The sequence below is a fragment of the Halichoeres trimaculatus genome, unplaced genomic scaffold (genome assembly GCF_033239565.1).
Source record: "Halichoeres trimaculatus isolate MK-OKI-2021-1 unplaced genomic scaffold, fHalTri1.1 fHalTri1_scaffold_24, whole genome shotgun sequence".
Lineage (NCBI taxonomy): Eukaryota > Metazoa > Chordata > Actinopteri > Labriformes > Labridae > Halichoeres > Halichoeres trimaculatus.
The window spans coordinates 9,151,922-9,169,503 of NW_027437202.1; the positions used below are offsets into that span (position 1 = coordinate 9,151,922).

Genomic DNA, 17,582 nt, shown 5'->3' on the forward strand with positions numbered 1-17,582 from the left:
GAGCTGAGCTTTCCTCCAGAGAAAATCTGTGTGTGTGTGTGTGAGTGTGTGAGAAAGAGAAGAGGGCGAAAGAGGGAGGATGATGGGAGGGATGTGAAAAGGACCTGCGTCAGAGTGAGTCATCAGCCAGTTTCACAACGTGTCGATGTGACGCTGATGCAAATGTCCTGCGCAGGGATTCATCTGAGTAAGAAGAAAACAAACAGTCGCTCCTTTAAAGGAAGCTCCACTTTCTTTCTCCTCTCCTCTCTGCACGCTGGACGTCTCTCTGCACACACAACCCGGGCTTCCCGGTGCTAACCCAGCAGCAGCTCCTCCCTGCACTGGAAAAGTCAGGTATAATTAAGCCAATCATGATTATCTCTGTATTACAGAGTCACCAGGACTACAACCTGCTATCAGCGCCCAGCAGTCACCTCTCTGCCCCCTTTCACTCTGAGAGTCCTGCAGAGACGTCAACAACCCACAGAACAGAGACACACCTCACCATGGAGTTCAAAAAATAAAGTTTAATGTTCATGTGCTGTATAACAAATAAAATATATTAGTGTTTAAAAAACAGGTGCATAACTAGGTGAAGCCTAATCTATCACTTTACAACACACAGTGAGGAGAACAGATCAGTGAGACAGCCTCCCAAACATCAACAGTGACGCTAACAGAGCCGCTAACACTGAAGCCAGCTCGCGGCGTGTTTGAGTCGCTCAGAAACACTTCCTGAAGGTGTGACGGACGAACAGAGACCGAGCACAGAACAGAGATGATCCACAGTTAACAGATTACTGACATAAATATTGCATTGGTCTGAGAGACTAAACTATCTGCAGGGTTATTATCATCATCATCATCATCATCGTCGTCATCTTTAACGGACGTATTTACACATAAAAAGACACTGAACACTTAATCATGTATTTACCTCTAAACAGCAAAAACACGTGTTGAAATATGCACTGATGGCCATCACAGGAGGTTAAACACTGTCAGCTAAGGCTAATCAACATCTCATCATGTAAAGCATGTTTTATACACCACACACTGAAGTTTCGTTTTCTTTTTGCTCTACGAACAGAAACACTGAGAATCTACAGCAAAGTTACACCGGACAGAGGAAACCCTGGTGGAGAGATTAGGCTAGCACTATGTGTTATCACGGATATTTACAGACCCAGCGAGGAACAGGACTTCAGCTTCCTGCTGCTGACAAACCACACGCCTGCAGTCTTTAATATTTAATCCCGTCTTCAGTTAAACAAATTTGGAGGATTTACGACCTGTGGGGTCTGCTCAGAGCTGCTGGATCGCTCCTTTCAGATCCAGAGGCTTTATTCCTGAAATACTCCCCGTCTGCAGATGCGTGGTTTCACATCAACAGCAGCGTTTTGCTAAATTACAAAGTGAAATGAAGCAATTAGCTCGGCCTCCGGCATGCCAGCCCAGCCATCCTGCCAAGACGAATGACAGAGGTCCCCTGCTGCTCCTCCACAACAGCTCCTATACATCCTCTTTTTAGATTACCTCTCAGAAATATACACGAGACAGGAGCCAGGGAGGGGGGCGGACCCCACCGCTCCGTTTTTTATCGTCTGAACAAAAAGTGAACTCACACCAGGGGCTGAGTCCCAACTCTGCCAACGCTGACTCCAGACGGAGGCTCAGGAGAGCGGACGGACGCTGACGAGTCCAGGTTTAAGATCTGGACCCAGACACTGAGTGTGTCTGTCTGAGGTGAGGATGAGGAGGAGATTAACACGGTTTAGAGAGTGAAGATCTGGACTAATGAAAGTCTTTAGGATCCATCTTTAAAGTGCATCAAAGTCTGACAGTCTCTTCAACGTTTACCAGGCGATCAGTCAGCGAGGGGCCGCCCCCCCAGAGCACCCAGGAGTATCTGAAAGACTTCACCACAGTGAGGACGAGCAGTCTACGCCAGAGTCAGGACTCAGCCCCGGTCACAGCCTGAAAACCCGGCTGCCAAAGGAAGCCACAGAAAAACCTCCAGCAGAGGTCAAGAGTTCGTACACCGACACGTACAGACGATTCTCAACGTAAAGACAAAGAAAAATAAATGCTATTCATGAGGCAACGTTGGTTGTTAAGGCTCTACTGTGGCTGTGCTTGCTTAGTATCTGTGGGTGGAGAACTGCATACTGTCAGGGGGGAGTCGGATGAGGTGAGGCGAGGCAGAAGGCACTATGTGGAGTCCTCCGGCTCTGATTTGATGATCTTCTTCTCGGCGTTGCTGGACGCTCGCTGCGACGTCCCGTTTTCTGCACACAGAGAGGAACAGAGTCAGAGGAGGCGTTTGATTTACACGTTTTCAGCTCAACGTCTGACGCCGCCGCTCACCTGTTGCTGGTGTTTTGCTCTCGTCTGTGTTGTTGTTGTTGTTGTTGTTGTTGTGGTTGTGATGGCGCTTCAGCTCGTTGGCGAGCTGCTTCCCCAGCGGGAGGTCGCCTTCCTGCATGTTCTGGCTCACGACCCGCAGGTTGATGGGTCGCTCGTCTGGAGGAGAGACGCAGAGACAGATTCAGTGAGAGGGGAAGAGGAGGGATGAGAGCAAACATCCGCCCTGATGGAGCTCCAACGCTTTGTTTAACACGCTCACATCCCCCGAGGGAGCGCAGGCGCTGTTAGAGAGCCGAGCGTCTGATCCCTCGAGTTTGTCTTTTATTCCCTCAGAGGGACGAGACAGATTCAGTTTGATAACGAGGTTTGGATTGATTCATCTCAGAGTTAAAGCAGAGAAGTCTTTAACTCCTCAGACGCTTCGGTTTCATCTTCGTCAGATATTTAAATATGTGTTTACTCCTCACAGGAAGCAGCTCGACTGAGGATGGAGGAGCAGAGAGGAGCAGAGAGGAGCAGAGAGGAGCAGAGAGGAGCGTAAAGTGTGATCAGAAGGAGTCAGGACGCTCAGAGGACGGAGAGAGGAGGAAAGAAAGGACAAACAGAAAGAGGAAGGAAACGGAGAAGGCGTGGGGGAGGACAGAGAGACAGGCAGAGAGAAAGAGACGCCCCCCTCCAGGCGACTGGCTGGAGGTAAACAGGCGTGGGCGTGATAATTACAGGTGCATTGTGGGATTTGTGGGAACAGAGATATAATGAGCTGTCGGAGTGGGTGAGTGAGGAAAGGGATGAAAATGAGATGAGGCCCCGAGGAGAAGAAAGATCCTGAATAATGATGCTTCTCTGCTCGCCGCAGAATCAGGTTTTATTCAACGTCGTCACAAACTGACAGCGCTCACCTTGGCTGTCTCTGCTGGCGTCGGCGGCCGCCGTGCCGTTGGTGTTCTGGGCGTCGTTCAGGTACTTCAAGGCGGCCGGAGGAATCCTCCAATCCAGCGCCTGGAGCCGCTCCTGGACGGCGGCGTCCTGCAGGATCTCCATCTGACGGGCCAGGAGGCGCTCCAGCTGCATCTGGAGAGCAAACAGAGAGTTTCAACTTTAACAAACTTCATCACATGGACGCCGCCGAGGACGCTCAGAGGACGCCGCCCTGACAGCTGCCGCCTCACGTTCCTGAGACTAAATAAAAACGTTGTTGATCTCTGTTTATTGTCAGTCCGCGCGTCACTGTCGGCTCAGATTATTACAGGATGAGCTCCGCGGCGTCACGGCGTCAAACGTCTGAGAGAAGCGGCGTTCAGAGGCCCTGAGGTGTGAAAGCAGCCATGAAATCTCTTCTTCTGCTGAATGAGATTCAGAGAAATCACATCAGGATGACAAGTGTGTCTGCAGCGGGCACACACACACACACACACACATGTTCCTGGGTAATGAGTGATCACGGCGCTCTCCGCCCACACTCGGCTCTAATGAGGAACAAGCTGCAGCATCACGGGAAACCAATAAAGACCATAACTGGGATCAAACTGGATCCTGCGTCTCAGCGCGTGTGTTACAGGAAACACTCATCCTGAGCTGTGATTGGAGCAGAGCAAACCAGGTGCTCACCTGCAGGTTCCTCCCCACGGTCTCCTCCCCTTTGGACTTGGCGCAGGCCAGCTGCTCCCTCAGCATCTCCTGCCTCATGTGGATGGCCTGCAGCGCCTCCTGGATGTCGAAGAAGTTCTCCTGCAGGAGGCGCAGACAGTCAGCTTCACAAACTGAGAGACGCTGAAGGAGGAAACAGCAGAAGAAGAAGAGTTTCCTGAACTCACCTCCGTTTTGATCCTCTTGGGCGACGGCTCGTCTCGGTCGCCGCAGCGAGACCTGAGGACAAAGATCAGAAAAGGTCAGAGCGCCCTCGCAGCCAGCTTTGACCCTGAACGTAAGGCTTCAGGGAGCGTGCGGCTCTTACTTGCTGGTGCGGTACGTGTATTTGTAGGTGACCTCTCTGGAAATCTGGCGAGCCAATCCGAACAGCTCGTCTCGGCGTGTGAGCAGCGCCATGTCCCTCATGCAGAGCTGCGCCGCCGCCTCGTTCACCGTCAGCTGCAAAGAGAAGGTTGAAGTCAGGACCCTGAGAGGAGCCTGTACTGGTTTTACTGGTCTGAGTGTGTGTGGGGGTCACCTCTCACCTCGTGCAGCGTCAGATGTTTCCCGTCCCTCCTCTTGGAGTCGAAGCGCCCGTAGATGGCGCTGTATTTGCGGATCTCCTCCTCCCTGCGCGGGTCGTCGTCGCTCATTTCAAAGATGTGTCCGATCATCTTCGCCAGCTTCTTGTTGTTCTTCAGCTGCTCTTTGACCTCCGACAGGTCCGTCTTAGCCAGACCAGGCGCCATCCGGTCCACGCACTCCAGGACGGACTGGACGGCGGCGGCGTCCAGAGCTTCTAACGCGTCTCTGGGTGACGATGGCGAGCCGAGGTCTGACGGCGACAGGCTGTGCTCGCTGTCGTTGCTGTGGCCTGACCAGAAGCGAGTCTCGCTGCTGCCCTGCAGCGGCGACCCGGCCGACACTTTGTCCCTCGCCACGTCCAGCTTCCCCGGGTCGGAGCAGGCGGCGGCCACAGCTTTGGGCATCTTGACGCTGGCGGTGTTGGCTCGGTCCTGCCCGCTGAGCAGCGTTGGCGAGCCCTCTGGGAGCTTGTAGACGGGGATGCTGCAGACGGGCAGCGAGGTGAGCGGCTGGTTGAAGATGGCGGGGTTGGTGACCCAGTCGCGCAGCGCCTTCTGCAGGCGGCGGACGTGCAGCGGCTTGCTGGCCATGCCGACCAGCGCCATGATCTCCAGGAACTCCTCCTCGCCGGCCTCGCAGAGCTGCTGCACGTCGTCGCCGCCCTGCTGGATGAAGGCCTCGTAGTAGTAGAGGAGGTTGGCCCGCTGCAGGATCCTGTAGAGCTGCAGCTCACCCAGGGTCCTCGGCAACACCGCCGCCATACCTGAGGGAGGAGCAGAGCAGAGCGGCTTTATTCACGGGGTAAAAATACTGACTCCATTCTGCAGCAGAGTCACCTTTACAAACACACCTGACCTACATCTGCTGCAGGCTGCAGGTTATCAGGCTGCAGCAGGCGGGAGGCGAGGCTGGCGCCTGCTGCACGTTTCCTCTGACGCTTTTAGCCTGAAAGCTTCAGGTGGGCTCGCACCTGCTCGGTAATCTGCAGGGCTTCAGGTGTGTGAGGGAGTGTGGGATCCAGCCTCAGACAAAGAACGCAGCGAGTAGAGAAACAGAAACACGAGGCTGCTTCAGAGCAGATCCACGAGTGAATAAACCTCCTCTGGATGTCACATCAGCTTTTCTCCGTCATTCACTCTGCCTCTAATCTCAGCGCTCAAAGAGCCGAGACGCTCGCCAGGAGCCAAGAAAGTGTCACTTTCCACCTTTAAGTTGACGGAGAGCTGAGTGGCGGTCTGAGAGAAGAGAGGCTTGTTTCAGCTCTTCCTCTGTGCATGTGAGGCCCTGCGGAGGCCCGGCTCACAGAGGAGTGGCAGTCAGCAGGCCCGGGTTGCTGGGAGGACCACATGCCTCTCTCCACCCCTGCAGGATGTGTAGGTGGTGGGCTCGCCTCGCCCAGAATAGGCCCTGAGCGGCTGAGCGCAGCGAGCAGGCAGGCCTGGACTCAGCCTGAGCCAGCGGCGAGGAGCGACAAACGGGGACAGAGAGCGGCGAGCTTAATTCAGATAAAAACCACAAATACTACGACGACTATCGCTGCTCCAGCTGCTTGTTCACTGACCTACAAAGTAACCAATCAGAGGGCAGCAACAGCACACGTAGAAACACGTCAGGGTGGACACACGCTCAGAGGGAGACGTCTGAAGTTACACATGTGGAGGTTTGATGTCGCTGATCAGGTCGATCTGATTTCAGGTGTTTGTTTACACTTTGGGAGCTTCAGTCTCCGTCTGCAGGTGACGGAGGAGGGACGCACGTGACGCTCAATCACGTCTAAACTCACATACTACACCTTTACTACACCTCTGATAAACAAACCACATGCAGAATTTCTCAGATTCTTCTTGAAAAATAAAACTCTCAGACTCTCAAACTTCTCGTCTTTGTTGACTTGTTGAAAACTTTTGTTTCAGCTGCAGCTCCTCAGACCAAAAAGATAAAAACGTGTAAAAAAAAAATAAATCTGTGTGAGGACTCAGGGCGTCTGAAGGTGAAATAATCTGTTTCTAAAAACAGACGCTGGATTCTCCAACAACGCTCATTGTGAGTTCAGCAGCCGGCTGCACTCACACTCTGATATCCACAGCCTGCCATCTTACTCCACTTTATCACAGCAGACAAGTGTGTGTGTGTGTGTGCTCATGTGTGTGTGTGTGACTGGCGTCTGTGAATGGCAGGCTCTAATTGAAGTCCTGCTTCACAAAAGCGAGTTTAGCGAGTTCGCCTTTTCACCTGGAGAAGCGAGGCGTGCGCCGGCACAATGGCTCACTCACACACACACTAACACTTATGACACACACACACACACACTCAGACGCAGGATGCAGATGTGTAGTTTTCCAGGTGAAGTGTCAGCGAGCGGACCAAGCCTCTCTGATAAGTGAGGAGGACTCTGAGTTGAGGCTGAATCAGGAGGAAAATAATAATCTGATGTTGAAATCATGTGAATGACTCTGGAACAATGTGTTCATGAGTGTGTGAGAGTGTGTGTGTGTCTCAGATTAAGAACAAAGACCACATATATATTTTTTAATTTCCTGAATGATAAATTAAAATAATTAAAGTAAAAAATTTAACGAAACTCCTGAAATAATGTCAGAGTCTGACTGTGGGCAGATGTCACCTCTCAGGTCACTCAGCGCTTCATTATTCTGTAATTAATGCTCCTCAGAGCTGCTCCAAACCTGGATTTCTTCCTTTACAGTCTAAGATTCTGCACAATAAACTCCCTTTAACGTATTTCTGGTGCACATTTGTTGGTTTCATGCAGCGACCGGCTTCCCCTCTCTGCAGAATGAGAGGTGAGCTCCGGATCAGAGCAGCAGCTGCTGCAGGTAACCTGCAGGATTAACTCCATATCTGATGAATTGCGCCTACCTGGTGAGTTTTTGGCCCCCTTTGGTCCGCCCTGGTCCAGATTGTCTCCTTGTTCAGTCTCCTTCCTGATCAACACAAAGCCCGGGGGACGCTGCGTGCACACACAGAAAGGAGACGGGATTCCCGCGAGGTGCGTAAAACGTGCGTAAAAATGTAAAAATCAAGAACCAGGAGCAGAAACTGAAGAATGATCTCCAAAACAAAAAACCCAAGAGCCCAAAGAGCGTCTCTGCGTGCTCACACCGAGCCACACTCCGCTCCTCTTCCTCTCTTTCTGGAAACTTTTCTTTCTTCAGCCGTTGAGAAGAAAAAAGCGCAGAATCTGACCTTCGTGCGTCTTCTCCTCCGAGTGTGTGTGTGCGCGTCTATAAGTGTGTGTGAGTGAGTGCGTGTGTGTGAGTGTGTGTGAGTGTAAGAGAGTCCTCGCGCAGCGTCTCTCCACTCCCCTGCACTGTTTCTCAGGCTGCAAAGTGCGAGCACGCTCATAGAGGCGCACTTCCGGTTAGCTTAACAAAATAAAAGCACGAAGGAGAGAATGCTTTAAATGTAACAATTTCCTTTTGTAAACAAAAAAACAAGAGTCATGTTCTAAGACTTTTGAATAAATACAAGCTCTTAATTAATTAAAGTGCTAATAAGAGATTTAACTTTGTCAAATTCTGGTACTTTTAGATTATTTCCTTTGTTGTCTTTGACAAAATAAAAATATATACAAAAATATAATAAAGCCACAATATAAAATAACACTTTTTATCAATTGTTATTCTGGTGTCTAAAGTAAAAACAGATGAATCAATCATTGGTGATCATATTTTTTTTGGCAAATTATTCTGATTATTGTAAATTATTATTATTATTATTATCATTATTAAATTATTTTTTAATATTCAGTTTCTGTAATATCTTTTGTTTTATTTTTTTATAACTGTTTTGTCAATTATTATTTTATTGCCAAATTATTATTTATTTATTTTTCTATATTACATATCAATCTTTAATATTGAATTTTTTGTAATTAATATTTTATTCCCAAGTTATTTTTTTTCTTTTACTAATATTATAACTATTCAATATTACATATCAAGCACTATTTACAGTATTTATTGTTTCTTATAATCAATATTTACTTTTTTATTTATTTATTTAAATTCATTTTACAATTATATTCAATTTTTTTATTTTTTATACTTATTATTTTATTTCACTGCACTTTTACAGTTTTATCTTTGTCATATTCTTTATTTTTTTTTAAATAATAATAGCTTTGTTCCAGAAATAAAACAAATCAATCTTTAAAATACAGCAGCCTCTGTTATATCCAGTGGGATTAAACAGTTTAGCTCAATCTTCATTTTTCATGATGCAAAGATTTTATAAATTTGTTTTGACTGTGGTTAATCAGACTGTGTCGCCTCCGTGCTTTTATTTTGTAGAACTTCCTGTCCCTGCGCATGCTCACTCCGGCAGCTTGACGCGGGCAGAATAAAGTGGGATATTCCGCGCGGTTGCCACAGACTCTCTCTCTCTCCTCTCCTCTCTCTCTCTCGCCCACGCTGCTCCCTGCGTGACGCAAATCCGCGCGTGGGCGGACACACGGGGCGTGGGAGGCTTTCTGCACGGAATACCAAACACAGGCAGGTTCAACACCCACAGAGACACAGAGACACAGCAGTTTGCGCACTTCATGTTCCAAACTCGATTATTACGGCGCAGCTTATTTCATTATTTGATGTGAACTGTAAATATTATCAGAGCAACCCTGAGGCAGCGGAGTTAATCTGTGAGCAGGTGAAAAACGCACATTCCTGCTTTCCTCAGAGGAAAATCCTCCTTTGTGGAGTCTGCAGCAGGAAGCAGGCTTTGTCCCTCTGGAGAGGAGTTGGAGATAATCCTCAGAGCGCGTTTAATCAGAAAGATATGAGCATGTTACACCTGATGGAGCCAGGTGAAGCTCTGTGTTTTTAATAGTTTAAATGTTTTTTTATCTTTTGAAACACGCAGCATGAGCAGGTTTCATCTGTCCCTGCAGATTCAGACATTTTCACATCTGCAGCTCAGAGAGTTGGGAGTAAATTAATTCATGGGTGACTTTGACTTTTTCTGAAAGACAAACTTTGTTCTTTTAACTCCTCTAACTTTCTCTTAATGCTCTTGTTCCTCTTTTCTTTCCTCGACAGGCGACAGATTTTATTTTATTTTAAATATTTTACAAAGGATATAAACTACACTTTCTTTCTCAAATCTTAATTTAAGGTCAAACTGTGAGAAAAAAAAAGTCAAACTCAGGTTTTAATCTTTTTTTTTTTCTCCTTCTGACTTTAAAAATGTTTGTGTTTGGTGCTTCAGAGATGGTCCGAGCAGCACATCACATCATCACAGAGAGGATCTTTGACAAAGAGGCCATCATGTAATACGACCACAAACACACACTCACACACACACGTCAGAGGAACAGGTCTGTATGCAAATCCTGGATTCAGATTTTAGCGTCTAAAAACCAGAGGTCATGTGACCAAGCAGGCAAATGGCTTCCTACACGCCACGTCTGCAGCGGGAACTCTCTAACGCTGTGTGTCACGGCTGTTTCTGACTGGCAGTACTTTCCTAAAGTTCAGGAACTTTAGGGGGCGGGGTGAGCACGGGTTTCAAAAGGTCAGAGGTCACAAACACAGCTCAGGAACCAGAGGGGGCGCTGTCCTCGCCGTGGAGTCAGAGCTGAACTGTCGCATCAAATCTCCACGATCGCTTCCCTCCCTCGTCTGATTCCCCATCAATGAGCTATTTTAGGGAATTAGGCCAGACGCCGCCACTTTGACTCCCCAGGGACTGAACCAGAAAGACTTCTGTCAATCCTCCCCACCCGCCCCGCAGCCTCCACCCGCCCCGCAGCCTCCCGCACCATCACACCCCGATCACAGCAAGCGCAGACACAAGAGGTACGAATTCACACTCGGCGCTGCGTGCGGCTCAGTTTGTCTTCAAAAGCCCAGAGAAAGAGAAAAACCAGTGTTTGCAGAGGATGTGTGTGTGTGTGTGTGTGTGTGTGTGTGTGTGTGTGTGTGTGTGTGTGAGAGGGGGTGGATGGGTGGGACAGCTTTTTTCAGATCCTCTAATTAATTTCAGAAGGAGACAAAAACAAACATCAAAGTCAAACTACAGATTATTCTGGATTAGAAGCTAGCGCTAAAAGCTGCTAAAGTTAGCTTCGTTAAAGGGATATTACACCATTTTATGCAAAACAGGTGGATTAAAGCTGTTATTTCTGCACGGGACAAAGTTAGCGTTAGCTTAGCATGGGAAAAACAGTAAACCACTTTAAATTAGATGTTAATAAATGAAGAGAGTGAAGTTTCGAACCTTATCTGACTGAAAATTCAGCCTCGCAGAGACTCAACTTTTATGCAAATCATAATGATGTGTTTTCCAAACGCACACATGGAGCAGGTAGGCAGGTAGGATTCCTAACCGCCCACCTTCAGCCTCTAAATCCATGTCTGGCTGCTGTGTGTGTGTGAGTGTGTGAGTGTGTGTGAGTGTGTTATGCAGATATGACCTTCTTATAGCGCTCCCATGGATCAGCCTGTGAGCAGACGGGGATCGAATCAGATTCTCTGAAAACACAGAGAAGAAGGAAAATCAGTTCAGTATCTCTGACCTTCATCCTCACCCACATCCACCCTCCACACACACACACACACACACACACACAGTCACAAACACACAGTATCTAACTAGAACAAATTAAAGTGAGAGCGCCGGCAGGAAATAGGATGTCCACCCACACGGAGAGGTAGGTCGACACCCAGGCTGCCTGTTCCCACAAGTCCCAGTTCCCCAGTTTAGAAAATCTTACTCCACAGCTCGGCTTTTCGAGCTCACTCAGTTTTTTCTGCACTTTATTTACATCTGAGGACAAACGTCTCCTGATTTCCTGACCAGCAGCATCAGCATGAATTTAAACTCATCTGTTTTTTTCTCATGCACAACTTTGTGTCAGACGTCAGCTCTCTGTTTAATTCATGAACACACTCACACGTCTCCCTCCAGTTTGAGTTTTGTCGTCTTCTGATCAGTTTTCTTCCCCCCAAACACCACCACCCCCTCCTCATCCTTCATCCCAGTCCTAAAAATATTAAAAACCGCCAAGAGCAAGAGTTACAAGGTTTTCACACGACAGCAGCAATCTGCTTTCATGTCGACCTGTCAATCAGCGGCGAGGAGTAGGCGTCACTTTTTATTTTTTGTGTGTGTGTGTCCTCCCCTCCCCGTCAAACCCTCCAAACAGAGGATGTATCTCATTTGGCAAGGAGCCGCTTCGTATTTCACTTTTCAGGAGACGCCTGTTCGTTTAATTTCTCTCTTTTTCTTCTTCTTCTCCTTTTCTTTTCCCTGCAACTTCTTCTTCTTCTTCTTCCCCCCCGGAGTAGAAACACATTTCAATGACACGCCCACGCCTGGGCCTGTCAGCCCCTCGCCCTGTCAGAACGCCCACGCTGCTCTGCTCCCCTTCTCCCTCCCCTCGTCTCCTCCCTCCCTCCCCTTCCCACCAACCCACATCCTCAACACTTTGCGCTCTAAAAAAGCAGCTCTTTTCATCCAAGTTCCTCTTTTGCAGGGAGAGGAAAAAAAAAAAAAAAAAAGAAAGAAAGGCAGGAGGAGGAACAACAGAGCGGCATGATTCAGTCTCCAGGCGGTGGTAGTGCTTGTCATGGAGTGTCCCTTTTCATTTGGAGGGAATATGGGTTACAGGATGACTGCGATGCCCAAAAGCAGCAGCTGGAGATGATGAGAAAAAAAGCAGTTTGGTGCCTCCTATTGTCGTCTCCACCCGGCGCTGTGATGCCGTTTTTGGGTGGCAGACGCGTTTGAGACGGGCGTGGATGAGGGAGGAAAAAATGTTGTGAAATCTAAAAAATCTGTCCGGAGAGGAGTGGAAGCAGCCGAGCAGGTTTTCTTTCTATTAAAGCACATTTTGTTTCATGGAGCCGTATGAGGCCACAGCTTGTGTGAATCTGTGTGTGTGTGTGTGTGTGTGTGAGGCTGGAGCCGGTGTGTTTGCACAGCCTCCCTGGTTAGCAGAGTCTTACTTTGTGTCTGTTGAGAAAGTGTGGGATGGTATGAGCGGCTTATGTCTGACTGAACACGTGTGTAGCTGCGTGGGCGAGGAGTGTGTATAGGGGCGATGTGTGTGTGTGTGTCTTTGCACACAGATTACACTGGTGTGGGCGTTTTGGGCAAGGATGTGTGTGGGCGTAGTGAGCGTAGGCGGAGGTTATGTGACATACAGATAGAGACTGCAGTGTTCCTGCAGTGTGTTTATGTGTGTGAAACTTTACTGCAGAAGCTGCTATAGGGGCCCGGCTGCCTGCGAATGTGCCAGCGTGGAAATCTGCTGCCTTCACACTCCTCTACTACCACTTAAGTCCAAATCCACAGATACAGTCTGGGAGGGTGTCAGGTCCAGGAGATGGAGGCACGTTCCCAGAGGAAGATTTCAGGTCGCGTAGTTTAAAGATCCTTGAATTATTTTGATTAATCAGACGCTTTTCAAACCTCAAAGGATGTGGAGTGGACACAAATCTCTTAGAACTACAACTCCCATGATTCCTCTCTCTTCTTCACACAGACACATTGTGATGCTACAGTTTCTAAATCCAATAATTAAACCCTTCATGTTGATGAATTCGAAAGCCGACCTTTCACACTCACAGTTTGGTGAAACATGCTAACGGCGGCGCCGGGCGTTGGACTCCTGGTGTTGACTCATCCTCTGAGGTGGCCTGAGATCTGTGAAGAGTAAAACAGTTCAAAGGAAATGTCAAACAGCAGCTGTGCCTCTTTTATGACTGATTTAATGATGGAGTTTTAACTTGGATGATAACGTGATGAACTCAGAGAGGGTTAAAGACGGTTTCCTTCCTTCCTCAGATGAAGAGGGCGCAGGTTTTCCTGCTCGTTCGATGTGCTGCACCTTTAAAGATGAGTGTGAAGCCCTGCTCGTCCCCGCTGACAGGCCGTGGGCTGACGCGAAGGGGATTTGCCCGTTTTGGCCACGTATGGGCCTCAGCGACCCTCGCCGCCCACGGCCTCCTCACACTGAGAGTGCTGCTGACGTCTGACATGTCTGCTATCTGCAGGCGGAGGCTGACACTCCCCCACCACGACCACACGCTGCAGTCAGAGAGAAACCGACGGCCTTCAACGACGCACAGCTCTGAGCTGACGCGAGGGTGTGATTAATCTGCTAAGTGCTTTAAATTTGGGCTGTTTCACAAAGGTCACAACTGCCTATCAGATGGCCTTCAGCCCCGTCAGAGCGACAGGAGACGAGCAGCATCAGGGGAAAAAACCCCGCAGAGAGGAGACGCAGGCTGGAAGAAACATGATGAAACAATGCGAGCTCAGGGTGTGAGCAAAGTTGAGGCAAGCTTTGAAGTGAAGCCACACATTCTGCATGATTATTGCTGTTAAGTTTTTGATCTGGAGCCAGCAGGCACGAAAAACAACAGCAGCTTGGGATTAGTCTCCCCCCCACTCACACGCCTACCTTTGCCAGCATAAGTCCCTGACTCAATTAGAAAAAAAACCTCTGCAACTTAGGGCTCCTCACGCACAAGTACCCACATCGGCCTGCCCACGTCCCTGCAGCACATCACTACCAGCATCGCTTTAATCACAGCGCACGGCGAGCGCACGGCGAGCACACGGCGAGCGTCAGGGATCTGTGTGTGTGACATGAGCACAGACACAGATACTGTACACGAGCAGCACATTCATCCTGAGTCTGCTCGACTAAACAAACCAGGAAGTGACAAACTACTCCCTGCTCACACCAGCAGGTGTAGGTGTACCTGAGCGCCGTGAGCGATGACCTGATCTCTGCTCCGGCTCTGCAGCCTGGTGTGGATGCATGAATGCAAATGTGCAGAGGATGCAGGCAGGTGATGCTGGTGCAACCTGCAGACGACAAACACGCTCAGCGAAAAGAGCATCAGCTGCTGGAGCTGATCTCATCAGACGGCCTTCAGCGTCTGATGAGATGATGAGATGATTCTCCGCGCCCTGAGAGCTTTGTTTACTTCTTCACTAAAGATGCTTCAGTGAATTAAAGTCAGCGTGCACGTCTCAGAATCTCTGCATCTGCATCTAAACCTAGCACTTCACGTGTCACATCCTCACCCTCTCGTCCAATCAGAGGTCAGGAAGTCTTCTCCCCTCCTGTGTGACTTGGAGACGTCAGCTGAAAGCTTTCACATGTAGAGTTCAGGGCCCTGCTGGCTGCGGGGGCTGGAGGAGGCCCTGAGCCGGGGTGGGGCTGGACCGGGGCCGGCCGCTGGGCTGCTGGGCTCCCGGCCGCCCACAGAGAGGCCTGGCTGAGTGGGCGTCATCTATGGAGCGATTGATCCCAGCCGAGACACAGAGTCTCCCTGTTGTCCTGGAAAAGAAACAGAAGAAGAAGAAAAGTCAGAAACAAAAACGTCCTGATGATAAAACTCAAACACTCGTCCTGCTGCAGGACGTCTGACAGACGTGAGGGTGAATCTGCAGCAGAGTAAAACATGAACAGAGGCTCAGGAGCTGGAGTACGACGCTGGGATCAGGCCAGTCTTTGTCCTTTGAAGTCCACCAGTCGAGGTGGGAGGCGGCTGCTGCTGCTCGCTGTGGAGGAGTCCGCCTGGAGAGGGGGAAAGGTCAGCGATGGAGAGCACACATCTTTTACTCTTCATCGCTCGTCAGGGCCGAGCCGAGTACCTGCAGCTCCTGGGGGGTGGAAGTTTACACGCTGAGAGAAACTTTTGTAGCCTGAGACGATGAATCAAACGCTGAGAACATCCAGATCTCCAGGTTACATCAGCACGACTCAGAGTTTGGATTATCTGTTTCTGTCCAAACAGTCTTTACTGTGATCCTTCCTCTCGTTGGGTTAATAATTAATGATGTCTTTACAACATGCAGTAAAACCTGAATGAAACACGAGGAGGAAGTCGACTTGTTTGTTGATTTCATTGATCTGAAATCTTCTTCTTCCATCTTTAATCTGAAATCTAATCCATACGAAGGAGGTCGATGATGCTGTGTCGTGGCCAGTGAATGGATATGGAGTAGTGAGAGTGCCAAATTACAAAAATAAATCTATAAAAGAATGAATAAATAATAATTAAATTATATAAGAATCTATAAAAGAATAAATAAAAAATGAATTAATAAATAAATTATATAAGAATCCACAAAAGAAAAGGCTAATAAAAACAGAAATAAAAAGAAAAGTGCTTAATACAGAAAAAATAAGGACATTAATAAAGAAAGAAAGAAAGAAAATTGCTATATGAAGTGATATTAATCAAAGAATATAACCTTTAAATAAAATATGGAGTAGTAAGAGTGCCAAATTACAAAAATAAAGCTAAAAAAGTATAAATAAATGAATAAATAAATAAATAAACAAAGGAAAAAAAATAAATAAGAAAAGAAAAGAAATAAATTAGTCAATAAATAAATTATATAAGAATCTTTGAATTAATAAATTAATTAATAGCAATATATAACAATCTATAAAAGAATAAATAAACAATGAATTAATAAATAAAAAAATTATATCAGAATCTATGAAAGTAAAAGGCTAATAAAAACAGAAGTAAAAAGAAAAATAAAGAAAAATAAAGAGGAAAGTGTTAAATAAAAAAAATATGTAAATGAAGAAAGAAAGAAAGAAAGAAGCTATATGAAGTGATATTAATCAAAGAATAAAGCGTTAAAATAAAATAAAGAGTAGTGAAAGTGCCAAATTACAAAAATAAATCTATAAAAGAATAAATAAATAAAACATTAAATAAATAAATGAATAAATTATATGAGAATCTATAAAAGAATAAATAAATACATACATAAATTGTACAAGAATCCATGAAAGAATACATAAAAAAAATAATTTATTCATAAATTATATAAGATTCTATAAAATAATTAATAAATAAATAAAAAAATATATAAGAATCTATAAAGGAATGAAAAAATGAATTAATAAATAAATTATATAAGAATCCATAAAAAATGGCTAATAAAAGTATTAATGTAAAGACAAATCAAAAAATGAATAGAAAAGTGCTTAACAAAAAAATAAAGAAAGAAAGAAAGAAAGTAGCCATATAAAGTGATATTAATCAAACAATAAATCCTTAAAAGAAAAGGCTTATAAAAGTATAAATATAAAGACAAATAAATAAAAGTATTTAAATCACATTATAATGTCATTTCTTTCTCCATAAACGTGATTATTCAGACAGAATAGCGTGTGACGCGTCTGTAATGTGCTTACGATGTTTAAAAAACACAGATTCACGGCTGCACACTGAGGCCCGTCAAAGGAAGGATGATCCACAGGAGGGGGGACAAGCCAGAACGGCTGTATTAATCATGTGTTTCAGAGCTTCCTGTTTTATTCTGCTGCTCGCTGCATCTTAAATTTTAAAGAAATGCTCCATCAACAGCTACAAACACTCACTCTCCTTGTGGTCCGGCTCAGGATGAATCCCTGAATCTGAGGGGGAGTGAAATCAGGTGGATGTGCGGCGGTCTGTGTTCCTCTGACAGGTAACGCTCCAGCTTCCTCTCGGGGAGCGCGGGCCGGCTGTGGGCTGACGTCGGAGCGGCCCTGACAGCTGTCTGCTCCCATATATCTGCTGCACGGCTTCACGGCGCTGATCCTGTTAACACTACTGTAAAACCAAACACAGGCTGAGGGAAGAGTGTGTGTGTGTTAAAAAACGTACATCATGATCTTTACTCTGACTCACTTTGGACTCTGGTGGTCCCATCACTGCACCAGGTCTGACCAAAGGGGGGATTCCTGAGACGAGAAGAAGAAGAAACAAACATGAAGCAGCTTTTTAGGGGCTTTTACCAAAAACTGAGATGATTCATGGCTCAGACTTGAAAATCCTGATGTGGACTCACTTTTTCTGAGCTCCTCAGAGTTCTGATCCTGCAGGAGGGAAACACACGTACATTCATATTGTTGGTATTTAAGAAAGGACATGAGGAGACTTCAATAAACAAACCCTCCTCTCTCCTGGGATTATTCAGCTCTGCAACCACAAAAACAAAGCTCACAGTGAATCACTTCCTGAAGCAGCTTTTCTCTA

The 17,582-nt window shown here is 46.9% G+C and overlaps 1 protein-coding gene across 3 annotated transcripts; it reads right to left on the reverse strand.

Moving 5' to 3' along the window:
- Positions 1 to 494: 494 nt before the first annotated feature.
- On the reverse strand, positions 495 to 14,895 carry LOC141785859 (NGFI-A-binding protein 1-like). Of its 3 annotated transcripts, XM_074664447.1 has the most exons (11): positions 14,620 to 14,895; positions 13,150 to 13,227; positions 10,994 to 11,051; positions 7,441 to 7,531; positions 4,524 to 5,326; positions 4,304 to 4,437; positions 4,164 to 4,215; positions 3,958 to 4,077; positions 3,249 to 3,420; positions 2,350 to 2,505; positions 495 to 2,270 (listed from the first exon to the last, which is right to left on the reverse strand). In XM_074664447.1, exons 5-11 carry the CDS (start codon positions 5,322 to 5,324, stop codon positions 2,194 to 2,196), a joined length of 1,512 nt encoding a protein of 503 aa, XP_074520548.1. In that variant the 5' UTR covers positions 5,325 to 5,326; positions 7,441 to 7,531; positions 10,994 to 11,051; positions 13,150 to 13,227; positions 14,620 to 14,895; the 3' UTR covers positions 495 to 2,193. The 3 variants fall into 3 exon arrangements, 2 of the variants coding, with proteins under 2 accessions (XP_074520548.1, XP_074520547.1); XR_012597587.1 differs by lacking the exons at positions 10,994 to 11,051; positions 13,150 to 13,227; positions 14,620 to 14,895 and having other exon boundaries at positions 495 to 1,615; positions 1,960 to 2,270; positions 7,441 to 8,028; XM_074664446.1 differs by lacking the exons at positions 10,994 to 11,051; positions 13,150 to 13,227; positions 14,620 to 14,895 and having other exon boundaries at positions 7,441 to 8,028.
- Between the last annotated feature and the right edge of the window lie 2,687 nt (positions 14,896 to 17,582).